The sequence below is a fragment of the Dicentrarchus labrax genome, unplaced genomic scaffold (assembly GCF_905237075.1).
Source record: "Dicentrarchus labrax unplaced genomic scaffold, dlabrax2021, whole genome shotgun sequence".
Taxonomy (NCBI): domain Eukaryota; kingdom Metazoa; phylum Chordata; class Actinopteri; family Moronidae; genus Dicentrarchus; species Dicentrarchus labrax.
The window spans coordinates 9,726,245-9,749,941 of NW_026136720.1; the positions used below are offsets into that span (position 1 = coordinate 9,726,245).

Here is a 23,697-nt window from a genome sequence, read left to right on the forward strand (position 1 = left end):
TTACAGTCAGCCTGTTGGGGGAAATCATCTGCATTTAGCAGAAGGAAAATATCAGACTACAGTTGCGTAATATGTCTGAATCACATTATTTAAATAATAGAAAATAATTGTATTTTCTGATATGGATTTATGTCGTAACTAAGCAAATGTATGCAAAATCAAATAGAAAATAATGAATGTTTCCCACTTTAATGCATCACATGTCACGTGTTAAACAAAATACTCAGCTGACACAGTTTCAGAGTCTATGATAATTTCATCAAATGTTTTATTTGAAGCGACCGACAGTCCTAAAACCGAAAATATTCAGTTTACAATCGTAGAAGGAAATTAAAACTACAAATATTCACATTTGAGAACCAGAGAAAGTTCGATTTCTTTTAAAACAATTGTTGTTGTTTGATAAATCAACTAATCACTGCAGCTTTCTAGTGATTATACATCACATCATCAGGATATGAATCTCCTGACAATCGTTGAACATGATAACAAAGTTTAATATGAGCTGAATTATCAACCAGATCTTATTAAACTCCATTAAGAACAAACTGGCTGAGCTAAAAGCATCAAAAGGAGTTTTGTTTGGGTTGTTTTTCTGTTGATAATTGAAGTTTCCCAGCAGATAGTGAAGGACGACTCTCATATAAATTCCACGTGATAAGCAGACAGCTGGATGCTAAATACGACAATGTTGAGCGATGACACGTAGAAGTATACGTCTCCATTCATGTCAATAGGAAGAAAAAGTTGCTTTATGGTTTCCTCTTTTAAACCGCAGCCTTAAATCCACCAACATGTCGTATGTAGCGTAACCATACCCCCTACTCGCACATACACACACAACTCAATTGGGGCCTTTTCACTGAACAAAAGCAGTACACATCCGTTTGTGCAGGCAGAGTGTGTGAGAATAGGAAGGGTGGAAGAGGCTCTTTTGGTGGCTGCACCTGTCCTATTTTATGAGGCTCTAATAAGCAGATAACAGGATGAAAAAAAAAAAAAAAGGGACGTCCACTGAGGGAGATGCAGACTCCACTTTCTCCTTAATTGACAGAAATTAATTAGATCCTTCTTTGAGGTCACGGCTTTGTAACAGCCACCATTTACGCCTTTGATTATTGTGTCATTAATGAGTTGTTATAGTATATTTATTATTTAACTTCTTCTTAAGCTCGAAGAATCTTTACAGACGAGCCTAAATGATTTCCTGGTATGATGATGTGGGTTGTTTTTTTTGTGCTTTTTTAGAAGCCCCTTTGACCTGTCACTCATTCCAACAAGTCTTTTTTTTCTTCCTGTATGAGTCTGAATGGATGCACGGACCTGTTATAACCAGCTATGCACAGAGAGGTCCGTGCAATGTTGCTGCCACCCAGTCCCACACGTGCTCCCAGGTAGCTGCACGGTGTGTGTCGGTGAGTAGCAGCAGTGGTGCCTGCGCGCTGGTAGAGAAAGTCCTCCTTTGCTATCCATGGTGTGGTGAGTAATTCAGCCATAATCCGCCTTTCTCCTCTCCCCTCTTCTTTCCCCTCTCCTCTCCCCCTCTCCTGTGGTTCCATTCATATTCTAATCACAGCTTTCCCTTCTCCAGCTCTCAGGCACTCCATCAGAGCCCTCCCAGCCTCGGGCTTTGCACTTTTACTTCCCCCCCTTTGTGACCGTTCCCTCTTCTGAGAGGCACACCAAAAATAAGGTTGCCACAGCGAAACAGTGAGCGAAAAAGAGGGTGACAACTCCACCAGAAAATTCACACTGGTGCAATTTTTAGCATGTTCCTATGTTCGTCCGAGCACGTGGTTTGTCGACTCTGAGAAAAAGTTAGCACAAAGATGGTTTAATGGTGGAATGAGGTGAGAAACTGACCAAATGTGGCAACAAGTGTCTGCGGGACATGAAAATTGGGAGTTAAAATCAGAAGGAAAAGCAGGAGCGGCGGTTGTGTAGGGATGTATGTTTATATGGAGCTCTGGGGTGTATAAAAACGTATTAAATGCCATAATGGAAGACGGGGAGGCCACAGTGTTAGGACTGCGTAGATCTAAGCCTCTTTTTTTTTTTCGTTGGGAGGGAGCTTTTCTTATTCAAAACAGCCCCACAAAAGACTTCCAGTGAGCCTTGCCACATCCCCATCTGACTTGGGGCCATTCATCAGCCTTCCAAGCCTATCAATGACATGTCCCCATCAGGGCTCCTATAAAATCAGCCCCTTTCCCATGAAACATCAGCAAACATTTTGACGGGTCTGGCTTTCCCCCCGCTGGATTTCTGGAGTCTCTACCCCCCTTTCCTCCCTTATTCCCACCTCCCCCCTCTCCTCCGCCAACACCACCCCTCTCTGGGCGAACCTCAGATCCTCAACATCTCCTGTGACGGGCAGTGGTCACGGAAACAGAGAGCGAGACAAGGGGAGAGCCACTGAGGAGGGGGAAACGTGCACTAAACCATTTTCTTGGAGGAGCCAGTGTCGTTGATGGGAAGAGGATGCATTGTGGGCTGCTGGAGGAGCCTGATATGGATTCCACAGGTCAGTCCTGTTAAACTGTGATGGCTTTGCTGTGTGTGGATTTCGTCGAGAAAACTAGCTTCTGTTCGGGGAAAAAAACGTTGTGTGAGCTGCTGCTGCTGCTCTTCTGGAAGTCTCAAACTTTCCCTGCTGTAATTCAGCGCAAGGGTTTTGGATGCTCAGCTGTTGTTTTTTTTTTTTTTTTACCTTTTTATGACTTGTTTAAATTTTGTTATTTATGAATTAGTGTTTTTCTGGTCACACACATTTTTTGAGAAGTGCTGTTATAAGACACAGTTGTCCAGTGACTAAAGAAAAGTCACAGAAAGCAGGGAAATAGCCCTTAAATCTCCAGTATTGATAGGAGATTGATCGATTAGAGAAAAAAAAACAGCAAGTGCACATCATGGTGCACTTTAAAGTCTTATCCTCTTTTTGGCTTATTTTCCTGGGTGTTTTTTTTAGTCCAAAATCAGAAAACTAAAGCGTTTATTCAACTTAAAAACTGCATTTTACTGAGAATCTATCAGTAAAATATTTTTATATCTTATCTGGTAAAAGTAAATTTGTTTTCAGAAACATTGTTGATTCATGTCCAGTCGGATTTAAAGAAACAATTAAACTGTTGAGAAGCGGCTCAGTGTGTTAAAATGAGTAAAGGTGATCAATGGAAGTAAATCTTTGCTTAAAGGATTTTTAAATAGTTTATACTAAACCAAAATGCTTGTGCAACATAGAGTAGTTTAGTCCTGAATGTGTTAATAAATGAGTGAACATCCGTTTCACTTGTTGATCAAATTTAATCCAATTATTTAGATCCCCAACTTATCTGTTCCTGTGGCAAATGAAGCTTGAGGTCTGAGCCACTGTGGAGAATTAGCTTCACTTCAGTGGATTCACTTTTTCATTTCCAGGGTTTGTTAGGTTTGTTTTTTTTTTTTTTTTTTTTAGGTAGAAAAGAAGCCAACACTGTTGTAAATGATGAGACGTGTCAGAAAGCCGTCAGTGACACTGATGGTGTTTTATTCAAATGCAAATGCACAGGTTGCTTTCTTTTATTTTTTATTGTATAACAGGGAATATAATCGCCATATAGAGTGCTATTAATCAGTAAGTTAAAGAAGGTGTTGGTAGTAGATCCTTAAAGACTTCTAATTAATATATTTCTCTAAAAACTTGAGCTCACAGTGAGTTTGCAGCGACGATGGGACTCTAAACTACTGTCCGACCTTTTTTTCTGTCAGCACGTGCCAAACAGTGAGGTGTAGCTTCCTCATCGAGTGTAAACTTTCTAAAACTTTTGAATATATGTGACCTCCTCTGAATCCCCCCAATGGGCTGCACCAACAGGTCACCCTGCCAGCAGTCTGTCCTAGCAACAGCTGCTATGGTGATTGTTAGTTCACATGCAGAAATAAAAAAGATAAAAACACAATTTAAAGAAATATAATGTTGTAGAGCTCAGAACTAACCTGTTAGGTACTTTTTACTTTAGTGCTGTGTGTACTAAAATACAAGTACACACATTGATTTTCTGTTTTAGGCTGCATATAATAGTTTTTATTCAGAGTTAATATTTTTTTTAGGGCTTCCAGTTAAGTACAAATGGCTGGTAAATAAGTTGTAGCTTATTATTCTAATAAAAAAATAAAGCTTTGCACTCAAATAAACCAGAATATTACTCATGTACAATCTCCTTCTTAATAACATTCATCAAATACTGAATAACTTTCCTAAAAAAATAAAATTAAAAAAGCAAGAATTTAAAATGGATTTCCACTCGTTTCTACATGAAAGCTTTAGTGTTTTGCTGCTGCTCGCTCACAGAAAGCACACCAGTTGAGCTATTTCTAAGTAGAAATTAAAACAGGACAATGGCCTCTATTCCACCAGACTGCTTCAGTAATGTGCACAGGCTCTTTTAAGCAACTGTGTACGCTCGTAGTTTCCTGGGAACAATGCTGGAATCCTGCCGTCCTGGTGAAAACATCTCAAATAGAGCCATGGCTGCACCGCTGCCCATACAATCGATTGTTGTCAGCTCGCCCTGTCACATTAGTGACATTTAAAGTGTCCTGTATAGGCAGTGATTTGCACTGTTTATGTAAATACAGCTTTGGCTCTATTCAACTGCAGGACAAAATGAGTTCACCCCAGAAAGAGTTTTTTAATTTGACAATTTAAATTTGAATGAATATTAATACAAAAAAAATGAAAAATACATCAAAACCTTTTAGCTAAAGACAATTAAAAAATCCCACTGTTACATCTTTAAAAATCCTATTCTTATGATTCATAATTTCATCCCTTCTGTCTGAATAACAACATAAAAAAGTTTTTTCTGAGCTGTACTAAGAGGGTGATCTGTGCTCAATCATGTCTCTTTTTTTAGAGAGCTGGATTGAAAGATGCCTCAACGAGAGTGAGAGCAAGCGATATTCCAGTCACACGTCTCTGGGGAACATGTCCAACGACGAGCGTAAGCAGCACAAACACTGTTAACTACTGACTTCACTGAGGAATCCTGTCAACTCTTGTTGTGTTGTGTGTTTCCTAGACTTTATTTATTCATCTTATAGTTAGTGTTTAGTGCTATAAACGTCATTCAACCAGAGGAAATGACATACAGTGTTTTGTACATTACTGTGGGTTATAGGAACTCTCATTTGACTCATTTTACGTAAAATAACTTAATTTCATCCTAAAAATCCACAATGTGTTGAATGTTACAGATGAAGAAAAAGAAAACAACAGAGCCTCTAAACCACATTCGACACCGGCTACCCTGGAATGGTAAGTAATTAAAAATAAATTTGTATTTTTGAAAGAAAAAAGAGAAAATAAATTTAAAAAAACAAATTTTTGTGTCAAACAGAAGTAATCAAATGTAAATATTGTGAATTAATATAAAAACTATGAAACCAAAAAAAGGTTTTTAATAAATTAAAGCTTCCACTCACCAACATGAAATATTAATGATAAAAATTGAGCCTAAAATTAATTGACCAGGTTTAAAGTGATACACACATAACTGTGGCACATAGCAGTGGTAACTTGGTGGTAAAGCCTCCAAGATTTCCCTCCTCATTTTTTAAATATATTAAAAATGCATTGATTCGAATAGTTTTACATGACACAGACAGATGATACCAGTTTCTCTTCACACTGGGTTCTTTTCTGGCTTTATTTAAATATATAGTAAACTATAAACACAGATATAAGTGACTTCCTGCCTTTGAAATGTTTTTTTTTTTTTTTTAGTAACAAGAAGGAGAATTTAGAAAACTCTGTTTTTTAGTTGTTTTAATTTAACATCTGATCATGATAATCTGATCAAATACCATTTTATGTTTTATTTGTCCTCAAGCGGAAATTTGTTTTGTACTCATCTTACGCAGACACAGACTTAAAAAGAAGACCAGCTTTAATCTTTCATATCCTCTACGTGTATAAAATGCAAACCCCACACTTGCCTCTAGTTTATATGTGGCTGCCTGTTGCACAGCCACGTGACCAGCCTTTACTTAACAGCACTCAAAAATGCACATAGGCTTAAAATTAATATTTATAGACATTCAACCTGCACTGTGGGGGGGCTGGAACCCTGAGTGAGGAACATGAGTTGGGTTGTACCATTTTAAAGAGAAGCATTATAGACATAATATAGACATTGGCCTCACTTCACTGTGCATAAGTATTGTATGTGCAGGTATTATAGTGAAATACTAGAAATTTTACTTACATTTTAGCAGGATGTTATAGTTAAAGTTTTCAACCGTAATATTTATACCATAACATTACAGAATAATCATTAGTGGAGTCTAGAAAATACAGTTATTTCTGTATAATGTCTATATATTCTTTTATTCCACTGAAAACATTGATTGTAATTCTTTTATAACAGCTCACAACTTTCTGGATGAAAGCAAATGTAACTCAGGTCAAAGAGATCATCTCCCATGGTTTAATAAAACAATACAGTCAGGGCTCATAAAAGAAGAGCACCAGGCTCTTACAGTTGCCATATTCTGTATATTCCATAAAAATAAAAGTGCGATGTAAGAGGCGTTTACTTTTCATCAAGATTATAAGTGAAACAGTGTGTGCCAGCTCAATTAATCTAACAACTGAAGAAGCTAACAGACGAGTTATATAAATAAAAATGCAACTCGTGATGCATGATGAGGTGGTGGCAGGATTCAGTGTGTTGTTTAACGTTGTGGTTGCTGGTACTGATGCTGGTGTACCTCAAGGCTTAGATTTGGGTACGCTCTAAGTTATTTGACCTTTTATTGTTACTTGTACAAGGACAAACATGTTTGTATGGGAATAGTGTGATACCACATTGCAATATTTATTGACAGCGAAGATGCAGTGAGTGATTTAATTTGTTGGACCGTTAGGGGGAAGATATACTCCAAAACAACCTTAAAGCATCACGGCACAGACGTTTCAAAATGTTTTACAGTCAAAACAAAGAACTAAAAGCAAATAAGATCCATTTCACAATAAAATAATTAAACAAAAAACCACATTTCTGGACATCCAGTTTTTAATTTCTGGACACATTGATGGCACCAGGCTTTATTGGGTAAATAAAAGGGGACCCAGAATAGACTCCTGGGGGACCCCACAAAAGAGAAGAGGGTGAGAGGAGGGGACGTTTCCAAGCATAACAGATAGAGACCTATAGGACACATAAGAAATAACCAATTCAAAGTCACCTCACTCTTACGGCTAGTGTGTTAGCAAACAGCTACAAACTCATCCAACATCATCAAAATGCAGTTTAGAAACACTGACAACTACTAAAAGATTTAGAGTCGTGTTTTGCTTCTCATTGGGATTCGAAGTGCCAGCAACTCTTCAACATTAAAGGGAATAATTTTATTCAGTGTTAATTTCTACTTTATTTCTTAATGGAGATTTAAATAATTCACTAGATCAGTAAAACAGAACTTAAAGCAGACTACACTAAAACCAACGTGAACCTTTTATATGTAAGAACTGGAAACAAAAAACACATACGATCACTGTAAAATTATCATGAAGTACAATCTTTTTATACATTTTGTTTCTCCTGTTATTATCATCAAGAAAATTACCTTTTGGACTTTGGTCTATTACACATGTTCCCCCAGGAGCAGGTGTTTATGTCTTTGCAGTCAGTGATATCTGAGTTGTCTTGATGCTAAATATGATAAAGTTGTGTGCTGCAGTACATCTACTGACTGCTGTGTGTTTCTGAACATTTAAATCCTGTTGCTGATTGGTTCTGTCTGTAGTGTTAAATGTCTGTGACTGTTTATGTGACATGATGTGTTGTGAATGAGCGGACTTGATGCTGGTTAAAATTATATAACTGTGCTTTTATTCAGTTATTTATTTTCTGTTTTGACTTCATGGGCTTACTATGCGTGACATTTTATGTTTATAGAAATTTGCCATAATGGTTATTAATGTACCTGCACAAGTAAATATCATTTAAACTTTAACACCATATTATCATTTATTATTTCACTGCATTGATTCTTTATGCTGACATGGATGTAATCTGGCTTCCTAAACATTCACACTGTAAATTAATCCACATTTTCCCCCCATTTATACAAAAAAAAAAAAAGCTATGATTCTCTCATTTCATCTCATTCACAAACTTCAATATTTTTTTAACAGGCTAGAAGAGAATTATGAGATAGCTGAAGGTGTGTGTATCCCCCGAAGTGCCCTCTACATGCATTACCTAGACTTCAGTGAAAAGCATGACACACAGCCTGTGAACGCAGCCAGCTTTGGAAAGGTAAGATTCAAAGGTTAAACCGTCTGGCAACTCTTTTATTACCCTCCCTCATCCAATTTAACCGAAAATCATCTTTTAAATGTCATAAAAACACACGAAATCCATTAATTCTGTAACATCTGTTGTCAGCATCTCTATTTAAAATGTCTGACTTACTACGCAGATGATTTGAAGTTGAGCATTTCTCAGTTTTTTAGGGTTTTTAATATACATCTATATGTGCGCTGTAAGTTTAATCAGAACAAAATGACTCAACAGAAGAACAATATTCGGATGTTGTTACCCCTATGAAAGCAATAATCTCTGGCACTAAATCAGCCATAAGCATTAAGTCTGACCATTTCATGCCTGGGTTGGTTTTTGTGCTGCAGCTCTGGCTGCTGTTGAAGTAATATCAACTGCAGCTCAGTGTGAAGCAAGCAAAGCTCTGCGGTCGTTCACTGAACACATAATCTAGAGCCAAAGGAGATGTGCTTTCGTCTGTTCCCACAACCCCAAGAAGTTCCTCAGCCTTCCTACCCCCAGCGATCCCCTGTACTCTGGACTCCGGCCCCAACCCCCAACCCAGCCCACCATCGCCGCCGCCACCCCCACCCTCCCCGCCGCCCCTCTGCAGCTCCTGTCGGAAGATATTGAAAAAGAGAAGGGGCCTGGATTAATGTGTAATTAAAGGAAATTTGGAAGGGTGAGATGTTGCGGAATGTTAGATCAGTGGCTGGAGCAGTGTGGGGTGTCCTTTAGGAAGGCTTCATTGATTCAGGACAAAAAAACGAGAGAGGGCCCGGACTGCCTCCCTGTCTGCTCATTTATCAAGCGGGGCCTGACAGAAACTTCACAGCTTGCCCTCTTTTTTCATCCCACACAATGGAGAGCTACACTGTTTGCTAAAGTTTCTGCACCAGGAGCTGGACCGAGGAGCCAATCTCTTTTGGACAAAAAAAAAAAAAAGAGAGGAGAGAGAGAGGAAGAAGGAGGGAGTGGAGAAGAGAAAGAGAGTAAGCAGGAGAGAGGATGGGTGGGAGGATAGATGAGGGGAGACTGTTGATATAGGGAAAAAAAAAAAAGTAATACCCCTGAATGTCATAAATGGATGGCTCCCAAAGCTTCTTTTTTTTTCCTCACAGACCTCCCCGTGGTCACAGCTATGAGACTTTCATGTTGTTCTCCTGACAAACTTAATTAAACACTTTCTCATAAAGAACTAAAGATACTGTAGAGCAGTAATTTCTGACAAGTAATTCTGTATTTGCTGTGTGTTAAAAAGTCTAAGTTGATATTACATAAAGATCTTATTTGTGTCACCTGCTTCCACCTCCTGTTTATTTTCCCTTTTACTGTTACAAACTCCTGTGAAAGGCTGAGAGGAATTTACTTTAAAGATATAAGTTAAAGTTCTCTCTTTCTGTAGCACACTGACAACTTTTTCTCTCCTCCAATGAACAGATCATAAGGCAACAGTTTCCAGCACTGACTACCAGAAGACTGGGGACAAGAGGGCAGTCAAAGTGAGTTGGTTTAGTTTTATTATGTCATAAACTACCTACATATTAGACACTTATCCACAAACACCCCCCCAAAACCTGTGGCGTACACATGCAGACAAAGCATAAAGCACAGCATGTTAGCATCATTAAAAGTTAAAATTACTCATTAACTCAAATTACTCCTGCATTTGTGAGATTCTATAATTAAAATAAAGCTGATTTATTTACTTATTTTATTTTATTATTTTAATCTATTTTACTGGAAATTAACACTTTCTTTACCTGATACATTTATCACAATCTTCATTAGGAGAAATCAGCTAATTGTAGACTAGAAAGATCATCGAGAAGCATGTAATCTGAAGAACCAAACTTATTTAAACAAACGTATAATAAATTACGTATTAGTTTTCTTTCACACTCTTCTTTAACCTATAATGATCCTACTTTGTCCCTCTGTTCTCTTCAGGTACCACTACTACGGCATAGCGGTGAAGGAGACCTCTCAGTATTATGACGTGATGTACTCCAAGAAGGGAGCGGCGTGGGTGAACGAGACGGGGAAGAAAGAGGTTACGAAGCAGACAGTGGCGTATTCACCGCGCTCCAAACTGGGAACGCTCCTGCCAGAGTTTCCAAATGTCAAAGACCTAAATTTGCCTGCCAGCCTGCCAGAAGAGAGGGTAAACAGGAGTTTTAAAAGTCCATCCTTACAGCTCTCCCCCTCCTCCCACCTCTCCCTGCCATCTCACCATCTCTGCGCCCCCTCTGGCTCCAGCCTTTTATCTGCCCCGGGACCTTCACTGGGTTTGCATTTAGAGAAGGACCTTGAGGATTTATATGCTGGCTCCTCACTAACTCTTAATCTTTTGGGGGAGATAATAAGATCTAGTAATGGACAAAGGACAGGCACTAGCTGTCCGGCTTTTAAAGAGGGGCCATGATTTTAAATGGTTTGTGTTTTGCTGATCTCTAAAGCTCGGTTTATATCACTCTGTTCCAGCCTAGACCTGTAACATGTATTTATTGATTCACATGCTTTGTGCAAGATTTATTTTCTTGTTTTTGTACCACTTTTTTTTAGTTTCCCAAAAGAGAGAAAAAAAAAGCTATTAAGTTTGTGATGCAATGAGATTAATATTCTGTTGTTACTCACAGGTGTCAACCTTCATCATGATGTACAGAACGCATTGTCAGAGGATACTGGACACTGTTATTCGAGCCAACTTTGATGAGGCAAGGTTTCTTCTGTTTTAAACCATTTTACACATCAAATCTGCCTCAAAGAAACTGTTTGATTGAACTGTTATTTCCTGTAATACTGAATATCGCAGTGTGTGTGTGTGTGCTGTACTTTCAGGTCCAAAGCTTCTTGCTGCACTTCTGGCAGGGCATGCCGCCCCACATGCTCCCTGTCCTCGGCTCCACCACGGTGGTGAACATAGTGGGTGTTTGTGACTCCATCCTCTACAAGGCCATCTCTGGGGTGCTGATGCCCACCGTCCTGCAAGCACTGCCTGATAGGTGAGCACGTGTTGTAACCTTTACTCCTAAAATATGTGAGTTTTGTACCATTTTTCTGCCTGCTGTTACTAAAACTGGATTGGGTGATATGTTTTAACAACAAACATTTAATTATAGTAGTGCGATTGTCTGGTACAGATGATGAGTAGGAGTATAAAATGAATAAAATGTGAACAAAAACATTGCTCTGAAGCTTAATTTTATAAATAGTTTTCCAATAATGTAGCAACTTCTGATCAACCATATTAATTTCAAGGAGTTAAATGAACAACTTCCAGTTAGTCCAACCCTCTTCTGGTATAAGCCCCGCCCATTCCCAGTGCAGATATGAACACAGATAATTCAGTTGGTTGCACAGATACAGATAACAGTGTACCCGCTCGTCCTGGAGTGTAAATTAAAGCTGCTGCATCAACCGTAATATAATTTCATTCATCATATTTTAACTGATTAGCCATAAAGTACTTTGGAAACAAGCATAAGCCTTTACTTGCTTTTTCTGTAGCTTCTCACATCTCAGTCTTCCTCATCAGATTGAGGTTGATAGTTGAATATCTTTGTTTCTCTCTAAGATTTAGTAGAAGTAGTGGTGAGTAATTTTTAGACCCCAACTTGTAACTTTTTTACTATTTTGCAACAATTTTTGAACAAAAAAATGGATTGAGAGAATAATAAACATAGTGAAAATAATTGTTAGTTGTTGTTCTGATTAAATTAAATTATGACTTACGATGTATTTAATGTTTTTCTGTTTCCCCTCGTCTGCACAGTTTGACTCAGGTTATTCGAAAATTTGCCAAACAGCTCGACGAGTGGCTAAAAATAGCACTTCATGACCTTCCTGAAAACCTGAGGAATATCAAATTTGAACGTAAGTGTAAAATCTCATCATAACAGTTTAACATCTTCACATTTTTATTTTTAAACACAACGTTTTTATGATGACACGCCGTATTGTTTTCTCCTCTTCGTTTCCAGTGTCCAGAAGATTTTCTCAGATTCTAAAGCGGCAAACATCCTTAAACCATCTATGTCAGGTGCCTGTCGCGCTCTGAATGTTTTTTTAATAAAACCCATATGAACAAACACGGCTGATAAGGGATATGGGTATGCTTGTAAGTAATATTGTTGATTTATCTGTCCCCAGGCATCACGGACTGTGATAAACAGTGCCGACATCACCTTTCAAATGCTGGAGGACTGGAGGAATGTGGACTTGAACAGCATCACCAAGCAGACACTTTACACCATGGAGGACTCACAAGAGGAGCACAGGCAGCTTATTATCCACTGTAAGTCCACACATTTACGTTGATTCCACTCGAACGCACGCTGCCAGACAGAGAATTACACTCTACTTCCACACAAACAACACACAGAAGGACAATCATTCCCACGACCAGCAGAGTCAAAGCATAAATGATGGAGACCAAAAGGTTAAACAAGTTCACTCTCCTCTGAAACGCCCTGTGGAGCATCTCCAATTCAGTCCAGCCCCACTCCTCTGAGTCCGTCCTGGCCGGATCAGAGGTCACAGATACGTAGAAGTTGTTGCAACAGGATGAAGCACCGATTTTATAGCTTTTAAGTGATGTAAAATACTGTGTAACCTGACTTTCTCCCTCCTTTCACAGTGTATCAGGAGTTTGACCGTCTATTGGAGGAGCAGTCTCCGATCGAGGCGTACATCGAGTGGCTGGACTCGATGGTTGACCGCTGTGTCGTCAAGGTCAGACAGCTAAAACTTTTTTAACACGTCTTTATGCCTGTTCTGACTCAGCATTTTGTACATAAAGTATCTGTCTTTTGTTCAAGTCGCACTGATGAAGTTTATACATTTTCCACCTCTGTTGCAGAGAAGTGGTTTAAAACTAAACGTTTGAGGTGCTGTGCTGCAGAAGTCAGATTTTTTTTTAAAAGAGACACCTGCGGCCGAAATCCACTCGTCCCTGTTGTGTCTGTCTTACACAGAGGCACTTACGTTGCAATCCTCCCAGTTAATGATGTCTTCAAGCTTCCCATTTGCGTCCATTATGTGCCAGATATGGGCTTGTAAAATTTGGTTGCCCTGGCAACGTCTTGGACTGCCCAGACAATAGTTCAATAGGAAGGCGTGTCCCTGGGGGCAAATTAAATAGTTGACTTGTTGACATGTTTTTCGTTCCTGAGGGTTAAGCCCCAATGCGGACCAAGGGGTTAATTCTACCCCGGCATCCCAACCCTTCCCCCTCTTTTCTCATGGAAATGTTCTCTCTAGGTGGCAGGGAAGAGGCCCGGGTGCCTGAAGAAGGTGGCCCAACAGTTCCTGCTGATGTGGTCGTGTTTTGGGACCAGAGTCATCCGAGATATGACCCTCCACAGCGCGCCCAGCTTTGGTGAGCTGCTAACGCTTTGTCATCATTAGTTAATGCAACAGACAGGAAATGCACGCATAATTTGATGGTGCTTCATGAGTGGGCAGAAAAGTTTGTTTATTGTGTCATGCACAGACAAGAGCCCCCTACCACACATACTAATAAGCATTGGCGTTTAGGGGGACCCCCTAAAATCTGGTATAATAAAAAACATTTGTTCATAAAAGAAAACTTTGTTTTTCATCCGTTTTATCCACTAAGTTATAGAATCTGTGTAAATAGTTGTTAATAACTATTAAATAGGCTATAAATTATTCTCGCCATTCAAATGAATGCAAAAAAACGCGAATGTCATGCATTTAGTATTTAATATGAGACTTTATATCGACTGATTTTCTCTTAGCACCCCCAACTCTGACTGACGTCCAAAATACAGATATATAATGATCGCTCCAAAAGAACTCATCAGAGACATTTTACTATAAAGTGTTGTTCTTAAATCACCATATGATGAGCAATAAAACATTGAAAGTTCTTCTTCTTCAAGGAGAACTTTGAACCTGCCTGTTTATGTAGTGTCTATAGCTTTAGCTGATGGTAATCTACCTGAATGTAACTGTGCACTCAGAGATCTGCTTTACATAAAGCAGGATTTAGTGCGTCATGAGGAAATATTTTTAATAATTTGTACTTAAGATTTGTTCTAAACACCTATAGATCATCCTTTGTTATACATAAAAATAATCTATGCTGACCATCATGAATATGCCCAAAACAATTACACAATATTGAAGATTTCATATCACTAATTAAGGGATTTCCATGTAAAATGTGCCAGTTAAAGATCTGTTCGGACAAATTCACAAGTCTTTAATTATACATATATATATACATCACCACTGATGGCCAAAGTCGGTGTACATTCCTCTACTGTATGAATCTCAAGTGTAAAATAAGGGGAGAAACAACTAAAATGGCTGCTTTAACAGCTTGTTTGCACAACCAAGGTTTGCAATAAGTGAAGAGTTGTAAAAAACAAAAGAAAAGAAAAGAAAATGGCTTCTCTTTCCTCTACTTGTGTCCTTTGGGTCTGTCTGTGAATATCAAAGACACAGCTGGTTGCAGTGGTTTGATAAAGCAGGTCTCTGTGCACAAACAGCTAATTAACAAAAGCCGTCCCTCCCCTCTCCCGATGTGTTTGCCTGTCTTTTCCATTTTATGACCGGTCAGTATTACACCCTGCTCCCTTGAATAGTGTTTATTATGCGCACGACGGCGGCAGCGACCCGCACAATGACACAATTGTGACACTCCTTCACATGCAGCGGTCTTCTTCTTCTTCCGTGCGACCTCGGGGGTCGGCTGCCATATTTCTGGCACTGCCTCGGTACACGGAAAAAATCAAACTCGCTTCTTTTTAATAACAGCAGCCCCCCTGTCAGTCTGCAGGATGTGATGTCGTCACTCGGATGCTTCGGTCTTAATGGTCATCATCATTTATGTCCTATCCCACAACATGGATATCCTGTTGGAGGCTCTTTTTTCCGGCCAACTCAGTCTCACTGTTACCACATTAATCACTTTTTAACACACAATTACTCCCAATAACCTTCAATTCTTTGGTACAAACAGAGGCGGAGCAGGAGGGGGACTTGGCTTCTGGGGCTCCAGCCCCGAATGTTTCTCAAAACATCTTTTAGGCTTTTAATGTAACTACAATTTTGCCCTCAGTCTCTCTGACTGGACCAGAAAATCAAAGGAGAAGTTCTGTTACAGAGGAAATACTGTAATATATTATAGGTTGAAATATTATAGGGGTTGTCGTCTTATGTGTGTCGTGTTTCATTCAGTTACTGGACTACTGACATAACAAAGCTAAAAGTATATATAGGTTTCAAGATTAGTAATGCTGTTCACAAATCCCTACCCTACCTATGTTATGTAACTTCAAAATAAAAACATCCAACTATTTTTGCCTCTTTTTAGGTTACAGGGTTTAAAATCCTTAAAGACAGTTGAAGAACAATTAGTTACAGAACAGGATGAAGGCTCTTCAGGATGATTTCTTTCTTGTGCAACTATCATGTTTTTCCAGAAGCTGGCTTGAAAAACATATACCTACTGTAAATGGGAAACGGCCCCCAGACCCCCCCTAGGTTAAGCCCCAAATGTTTACAAAGTCTGGCTGCGCCCCTGGGTACAAATAACACTTCTTTCCCTGTATTAAAGTCTTCCTGTCTGTCTGTCCTCAGGGTCCTTCCACCTGATCCACCTCATGTTTGATGATTATGTGCTTTACCTGCTGGAGTCCCTGCACTGCCAGGAGAGAGCCAACGACCTCATGAGGGCCATGAAGGGAGAGGGAAGCACAGGTGAGACCGCTACCTGGAGGTTCAGTCAATAATTAATGACAGTGCAGCTGCATTAAATGTGTTGTGCAGTAGTTTATAAAGAAATTAAGTTACCGAATAAGAATATTGTGTTACTGGAAATTGAAAATGTATCTGTTTTTGTCATTTAAGCGCTTTTTCATACAAAAACCACAAACATTTGAGTTGTTGCTTTTCTTTGTTTTAAGTGATAATTAACTAAATAGCTTTGGTTTTGTACTGTCAGTCAGACAAAATAAGCAAATTGAAGACATCACTTAGATGTTTATCTTACATTTTATGCACCAAACAGATTAATTGTGAAAATAATCAGCTGATTAATGATTCATGAAGATTATCGTTAATTACTGGTGACTCTCCCTCAGTGCTCTCAAGTAAACAAAGTATAAAAGTATATTTACTTTACAACTTGAAACCTCAAACTATTGAAGTCATGAGAGTTCTGGGAGCATAAGATGGGGTCATTAGCAAGAAACCCTAAAGAAATGCTGATCTTTTGCTCTACTGAGGTAGCTAAGATTTTATTATTCCAGCTCATTAATAGTCATACTGACATGAGTTACTTCTCTTCATCATCATACAAAGTGCAGTAAGACTGTGAATTGTACCTGCTGTACATCTAAATTCTTGTATCAAAACATTTGAATCCTCTTTCCAATCCATGCAAGTCTATAAACTACAGTTTGCAAAAAAAAATTATAAATTAATTTTAGTTGTACACATTCAAGTTTGACTCACAGAGAGTTTAAAGTAACTGCAAATTTTATTTCACAAGAGATCCCTGTTATATTGATTTGTCTAACGATCTGTCCCCTCTTGACACCTTCAGCAGAGAGAGAGGAGGAATTCACGCTGACAGAAACCACCCCCACCTCCCCGTCTCCAGGATCCTTCTCTCCCGCTCGCTCAGTCCACTCGGTGGGCGTCTCCTCGGCCAGCTCCCCAACAGCGGCCGTGTCCCCAGAGTACACCGGAGTCACCTCCACCACAGGTGAGACAGTCACACGCAGATATCCTAAATAAACGGATGTCTCACCGCACATAGTTCCTCTGCGCCAACACATTTGTCTCTGTGTCCATATATGTGTCTACCAGGCGCTGTTCAGTCATATACCTGGTCCCTTACATACACAGTGACAACAGCAGGCGGCTCCACTCCAGAGGCCGGACAGCAGCTGTCCTGTATGAGGAGCAGCGCTCCAGCCCCACCTCCATCCTCCACCCACCGGATGCCAGTCTACACCCACAGAGAGGAGCATGGGTAATTATGATTTTTAGTATTAAAAACAAATTTTCAAGGCATTTTGGAAACATTTTAGTTTTGTTTAAGGATTTCTTGAATTAATTTAGCTTACCTCGTTCTAGGTATACTGGTAGCTACAACTATGGCAGCTACGCCAACCAGCATCCTCACTCCATCCAGAGCCAGTATCCCAGTCTGGCCCATGAGCCGGCGATCCCAGCCCCCCTCCACTACTCCGCCTACCATCGGTCGTCTGCACAGGTCAGTGGCAGTCACTCAAGAACTGGTGGTTCAATATCATTTAAAATAAATGTAAATATATTTTAATCCTTTTAAATCAATGATGTAGGCATAGATTCATTTATAAATAACTAAAAGTTAAACATTTACATTCAGGGAACTAAGACTCAAGTTTTGCCAGATAGATAATATACAGTACGGGATATGCTTCTGTATTTAGATACATAACCTGTTGTTGCTCTGAAAAGATAAAAATAAATAAAACTGTAAAAGTAAAGTGCAAGTACCTCAAAGATGTACCTGCAGTAGAGTATGTAAATAAAAGTGAAATTAAATTCACATTAATAAAAACAAAATGTATGTGTGTGTGTATGTCTAAACTAGTTAAGTTCAATTTTATTTATATAGCTGAAAATCACAAATCACAATTTTCCTCAGTGGACTTAACAATCTGTACAACGTCCTCTGTCATTAGACCCTCATTCGGGTAAGGACAACTCCCCCAAATAAACCTCTTAACAGGGAAAACATTGAAGATACAGAGAAGGGATCCCTCTCCCAGGATGGAGCAGACATTCAATAGATAATGAGTGTACAGAACAAACCACAAAATCACATTACATACAAATTTGCCTCTCCAGATCTGGAAGAGAACAGACCACAGAGTAGAATAATATATCACAATATATACAAATTATGTTGACAAAAATACAAATATATGTAGATTGATAAAATATATGTGAAAGTGTGGATTTGGGAGGACAGTGAGACACTTCAAGTGACTCCAATGGATGGAGGACAGACACAAACCCAGAAGAGACAGTACAGCATTCACACAGACAGGAGAGACGGACAAACCCACTGAAAACACATGCAAACTAGGGAGAGAGGAGAGGAGACGCTGTTTGGGGACGACGATCACAGATCCAAACATCTGGATGGGTGTGCCAGTCCAACAGAGAAGAGCCTGAGTGAGAGAGAGGGAGAAAACTAGAGAGAGAGAGAGAGAGAGAGAGAGAGAGAGAGACATGCATTATAGGAGACAGAAACAAAAACAGGAGAGCGTTAGAGAAACGCAGTGGTTATGAGAAAGCTTCCAGTTTTAATCTCATCGGCAGGACAAATGTGGACTGCAAGGCCAAGAGATTCATTGAGACTGAGGTGACCCAAGATAATGGTATCAGGTGCACAAGCTGAACTAATCTGAGAATTGAAAGTTAAGTCAAACAAATGAGTTTAAGTTGAGACACTGGTTAGTACACTGAGCACAGCAGCAGTGGAACAAGTTGATGGATATCATCAGACTGGTCTTTTAAAATGTAAACTGTCCTTATAAGAGAGTAATGGAAGACTGAAGATTGGGCTTTTTACACCTTTATTTTAGAGTGATAGCTGAAAATAGACAGGCAATGCAGGAGAGGAAGAGGGGGAATAACCATGCAGCAAAGGACCACATGCTGGAATCGAACCCAGCACCAGTACACAGGGCTCACGCTCCACCAGGCGAGCCACTAGGGCGTCCCAAGACTGAATTCAAACGTGAGAAGAAAAGAAAAAAAGGTTATTAGGATGAGATGGAGTCGCTGATGTTACAGCTCGTGTAGCTTCTGGTGTGAGTTAACTCTTTTGATGGTAATTTCCTGTCAAGGGCCCTCCAGCCTCCGCTGCCTTTATGGTGGGAGGAGATCAGCTGGACCTCAGCAGTCGCAGTGTTTCTAAAAGTCCCCGAATCACCCTCTCCACACAGCGGAAGCAGACAGTGAAAGGTGGCTTGGCTGGGGCCAAGAGGGGCCCTGCTCTGTTACTCCTCTTTCCAGCTCTCAATAGTCTCTTCATCTGTTCGAGCCAGTAGCCACAGAGCAGGGCAATGGGGCGTTTATTAAAATATTGTTATTCAATGGTCTCTTTTCTGCTTGTGAACAACAGGCAGCTGAGCCGTCTGTTCTGCTCTCTGACCTGCACTGACTGTCTTTTTCCATGCCGTGCTCCCTTATAATGGGATCGACTGTTGTGTTTATATTTAGTGAGAAAAAGGAAAAGGGTCCTACTTCCACTTTTTTTTTTTAAGCCTGTCTGAGCTTAAATCGGGCACAATGACTTTGCTTTGTCCGTGTGAGAGGTTAGGGGTGGAGCTTAGACGAGCAGAAAACTTTGTCGGATCCCCATCTGTCCAAAATATTCTTATCAACAAGCAGATTTAGTCGGAGCTGTTTGGGTTCAGTCACCATAGGCAACAAAAATAACACGGGAAAACTACTTTTTTTTGTTGATGTATAATTTTCTTAAGTGGCTTAATTTTCTATTCTAGATCTGTTTTGACTGTGGTACAACTTGTGAAGCAATTTCCCCTGACAGGAAATTACCATTGGCAGGGTCAGTTCACACCCTACTGCGCTTACACAGCATCAAGTGTGATATCAGCAGGTTTATAGCTACATTTGAGGACACTCTGTAAACATTTATAATTAAAGGTTACTCGTGGTCGGATTTTATGATGCAGAACTGTCCATATGAGTATTTCTTTTTACTCAATATGTAAAATTTGACTAAATTTAGGCCAATAATTAAATAAAGGATTCAGTGTTTGTCCACTTGTTTGTTTCTGACATTTTTGCCAACAGTTAGATAATAAGATTGACTCCCATATATAGACTGTATAAAACTAACCCACAGGTTTCTGAAGAGCTGTTGTGAAGCTGTTGTGAAGTGTGGTGGCTCCAGCCGTCGCCATCTTGGCAGTCCTGAGTCCTGAATGCCAAAATAGGCACAGACATGGAGCGTGGGTGGAGCTGTGGTTCCTATGACGTCACCCACCTGTCACTCAAAGTGGCCACACTTAATTATGCACAACTTTAACCATTAATAAAGTTTTAAAAGTTTTTGTATCAGGCTGTTTATTGCTGCTGTAAAGTAAAGGAACTGCAGTTTTAGGCGCTTCAGCGTTGGCTTCATTTATCAGCTCAGAAAGTTGCCGCAAAATGTGCCGACAATGTTTCATGGGGTTTATGTGCAAGAGCCTTGCTGTGTTTAGCATTAATGCTAAGCTAAGGTCTCAAACTATTGCATGTGTACCACTGGTGGTATGCAGAGGAATCTCTGAAATATAAATTAATTTAAAAATATATAATAATCAAAAAAAATAAAAAATTCAAACAAAAATAATCAAACTAGTTGAAATGTAATTTAAAATAAGTTTTGCATTCGGTGTAATATTTTGTTTCATTATCAACCTGCTACATAGTCAAGTTCATGCATGTAACGCATGCATACATGCATGATTAATCACAAGCTACACTATGAAGGCAAGATAGTAATCTGAGGTAAAATTAATGGTTCAAAAACACTGTAATCGTGGCTCCAAATGGTAAGAGAAGTGTGGACCTGGAGTGCCAGCATTTCAACCAGTTTAGCTCTGGTCCTCGAAGTGGTTCCATTCAGGATTCAACCACAGTCAGCAATGATCAATCTTAGGGTCGGCCTATGCTACTGTATCGTAACCTCAGTCATGATGGTGGTACTTGGAAAGCATAATATTTTCTGGGAAGAATGTGGTGTATAAAGTTGGAGATGCGAAGCTCTTGACTATATATTTTATGTTTTTATTGCTGCATCACCATAATGTCTTTCCTCGCCTTCTCCTCTTCCACAGTATCAGCTCAACGGCCAGATGTCTCGAATGGAGCCTTGCTTGATGGGCAGCACTCCCCGGTTGCACCCTGCACCTGTCGGCACCCGGTGGCCAGATGTGTCGCCAGCTAACACCTGTTACACCAGCCCACCTATGCATTCATCCCGCTATGCCACCTCTGGGGACATGTACTCTCCCCTGGGCCCACGCAGGAACTCAGAGTACGAACACTCGCAGCATTTCCCCGGCTTTGCCTACATCAACGGAGAGGCCACCACAGGCTGGGCGAAATAGCCCGTAGGCACCGCTTCGGACCGCTGTGTACAAGCTCCAGGCCTGCCAGACTGGTGGATGCAAAGTCTCTGAACACTTCCAATCAAGCACATCAAAAAAAAAAGAAGAAGAGCAGAGAGTGGATAGTACCAATGCAAGGTAATAGGAATCATGGTGTGGATGTACTGACAATTTGAAAAGACTCATTACGTCAATCGCTCTGATGATTGTGGTGTAATTTGTGCGGAAGTTTAATGAAATTTATTCAACAATTGATGTTTTTTGCTCACTGCTGGAGCAAAGAATCGATTCAATTCAAATCATATAGATTGTCAAAACTTGCAGCAAAATCATTTTTAAGAGTGCAATGCTGCTGCCAACCTGTGCCTTTGTTTTAAGGAATGTACACCTCTGCCAGAGTTTCCCCCCTCATCAGCCTCACGCGTCAGCACACACATCATCCGGCCAACCCTCAGTCAGTTTTGTCAATGGCTGACGGATCGGGATGCTGTAAGCCGTTACTGACGTCAGTACAATCTCAGTGACACCGCCGACTCCTCTCGTTGCTCATCACTGTGCAGCATCTTGTCACTGGGCTCGCTGCGGCAGATTCGTTTGCTGCAGGATGTGGATGAACTGTACTGCCTTAACGTTCTTTTTGGGACACCGTAAATACAGTGGCACAAAGACAAAACATACAACGTCGTATAAACTCTTCAAAGACCTTGATCAGTGTGTCTTTATCTCGGATAGTTTTTTTAATGATTGAATGCTGTGACAACAACTGTGCGAGTGTATTCTGTCGCAATCTTTTTTGCTGTTTTCCTGTGACAATATATATATATATATATAGTATGTATTTTCTGTAACTTTGTAACATGGCGTATGTTTTATTTTCTATGTTACAATTGGTACTTTGTTCTCTGTTTTGTATGGTTAGTAAAAGACGCATTAACCTAGGGTTGTGTGTTTTATAATGCACTCAAAGCTACTGAGGACCTATTACCCTATGGGTATTTATAAAAAGGGAAAATATCAAAGTGTACAGTAACATGAAGTCTAGCCACTTTTCTGTAAATAAAAGCACTGGAAACCGTCTGTGGTGACTGTTAAACTATCACAGTTGAAACTGATGTGTATGTGGGGAAAAATGTTGCCACATAAATAATTTCACAAATTTAAAAAAGTGAGTCATGTTTGTCAAAATGTTCGTCTTTTTTTCAACTCTTTATTTATTTATTCTTTTCTGTGTTAAAGTCCATCAAATAATGCACAGAAATGTCCATTTAATACTCATCAATATCAGAACTAGAGCTTAAGTCTTGAATTCCATTGATCTCTTAAGTCTTAATCTTTCAATGTGTGACTATAAGAAGAAAGTCTTTAATATAATTAGGGTAGATTTCACTAACTTGCCTTATATGTTGACTTTATAACTACTGACATGTGTTTTGCTTTTTCTAAATTCTTCATCCCATCTTAGCTTCCCCTCAGACTTCCAGTTTACATTTTGTTGTTGGAGAAGGAAAAACATTTTCTGAAGTCGTCTTTTTACTTCTCTCCTCATGTGGTGACAACACCGTGGGGGGTTGGGCCGGTAGCACAAGGGCCACACTGCAGAAAGAATTACATTTCTATAGAGAGAATGTCCTGCTGTGCTGGGGTCATTGCACCTCAGTCCCGTAACCTTTAACCTCTGACCCCTGCCGAGGTTTGTATTTATTGGAACATAGATCCTCTGTGTTGTGTCTCTCAGTGTCTCCCTGCACGACTCACAGCCGAGACTTTGAATGCAGAAAACCTGTTAAAAAAAAAAAAAAAAAAATGCAACTCACGATTGTGATTTAATCACCTGACCGAGTGTCAATATCAATATCCGCTGAAGATTTCAGATAAAGATTGGTGAGTCTGGGAGTGCACATCGCTGTCAGCTCTGTCAGACATCTCCGAACTACTCCTTATAAACACTGCTCACACAGTTATAACACGTACCTCGTTTTTTAAATCTTTTTTAATAGTTATGTGCTTTAAATTAAACCCATAACACACTGATTCAAGTATATTTCTTATACTTAGTGTATTAAAATGAAAAGATGTGTTTGAATAAGATTAAAATTACAGATCTAATTAAATAAATACACCTATTACCTAAAATATTTCTGTTTAAGGTTCATGAAGGGAAGCTGACCTGTGGGAACATTTAGTTAGGTGGAAAACACATCTTCACTCTCTATTCTTTATAGATTCTCCAGTTTATG

The 23,697-nt window shown here is 39.6% G+C and overlaps 1 protein-coding gene across 3 annotated transcripts; it reads left to right on the forward strand.

Annotated features, from left to right (window-relative positions):
- Positions 1 to 459: 459 nt before the first annotated feature.
- rfx4 (regulatory factor X, 4) lies at positions 460 to 22,629 on the forward strand. Of its 3 annotated transcripts, none has more exons than XM_051382058.1 (18): positions 460 to 2,524; positions 4,896 to 4,982; positions 5,236 to 5,296; positions 8,180 to 8,303; positions 9,747 to 9,808; positions 10,257 to 10,470; positions 10,946 to 11,023; positions 11,148 to 11,311; positions 12,082 to 12,182; positions 12,290 to 12,348; positions 12,459 to 12,603; positions 12,946 to 13,040; positions 13,569 to 13,686; positions 15,918 to 16,037; positions 16,888 to 17,046; positions 17,151 to 17,316; positions 17,421 to 17,559; positions 21,188 to 22,629. In XM_051382058.1, exons 1-18 carry the CDS (start codon positions 2,482 to 2,484, stop codon positions 21,458 to 21,460), a joined length of 2,208 nt encoding a protein of 735 aa, XP_051238018.1. In that variant the 5' UTR covers positions 460 to 2,481; the 3' UTR covers positions 21,461 to 22,629. The 3 variants fall into 3 exon arrangements, with proteins under 3 accessions (XP_051238018.1, XP_051238017.1, XP_051238019.1); XM_051382057.1 differs by having other exon boundaries at positions 463 to 2,524; positions 16,885 to 17,046; XM_051382059.1 differs by having other exon boundaries at positions 464 to 2,524; positions 16,885 to 17,046; positions 17,190 to 17,316.
- The last annotated feature ends 1,068 nt before the right edge of the window (positions 22,630 to 23,697 follow it).

Bases quoted from the DNA above. Each gene is read 5' to 3' on its own strand.
- rfx4 (XM_051382057.1), top strand. From the start codon at position 2,482: ATGCATTGTGGGCTGCTGGAGGAGCCTGATATGGATTCCACAG. The intron at 9,809-10,256 runs GTGAGTTGGTTT...TGTTCTCTTCAG, and splicing joins GGGACAAGAGGGCAGTCAAA to GTACCACTACTACGGCATAG. The intron at 17,317-17,420 runs GTAATTATGATT...ACCTCGTTCTAG, and splicing joins ACCCACAGAGAGGAGCATGG to GTATACTGGTAGCTACAACT.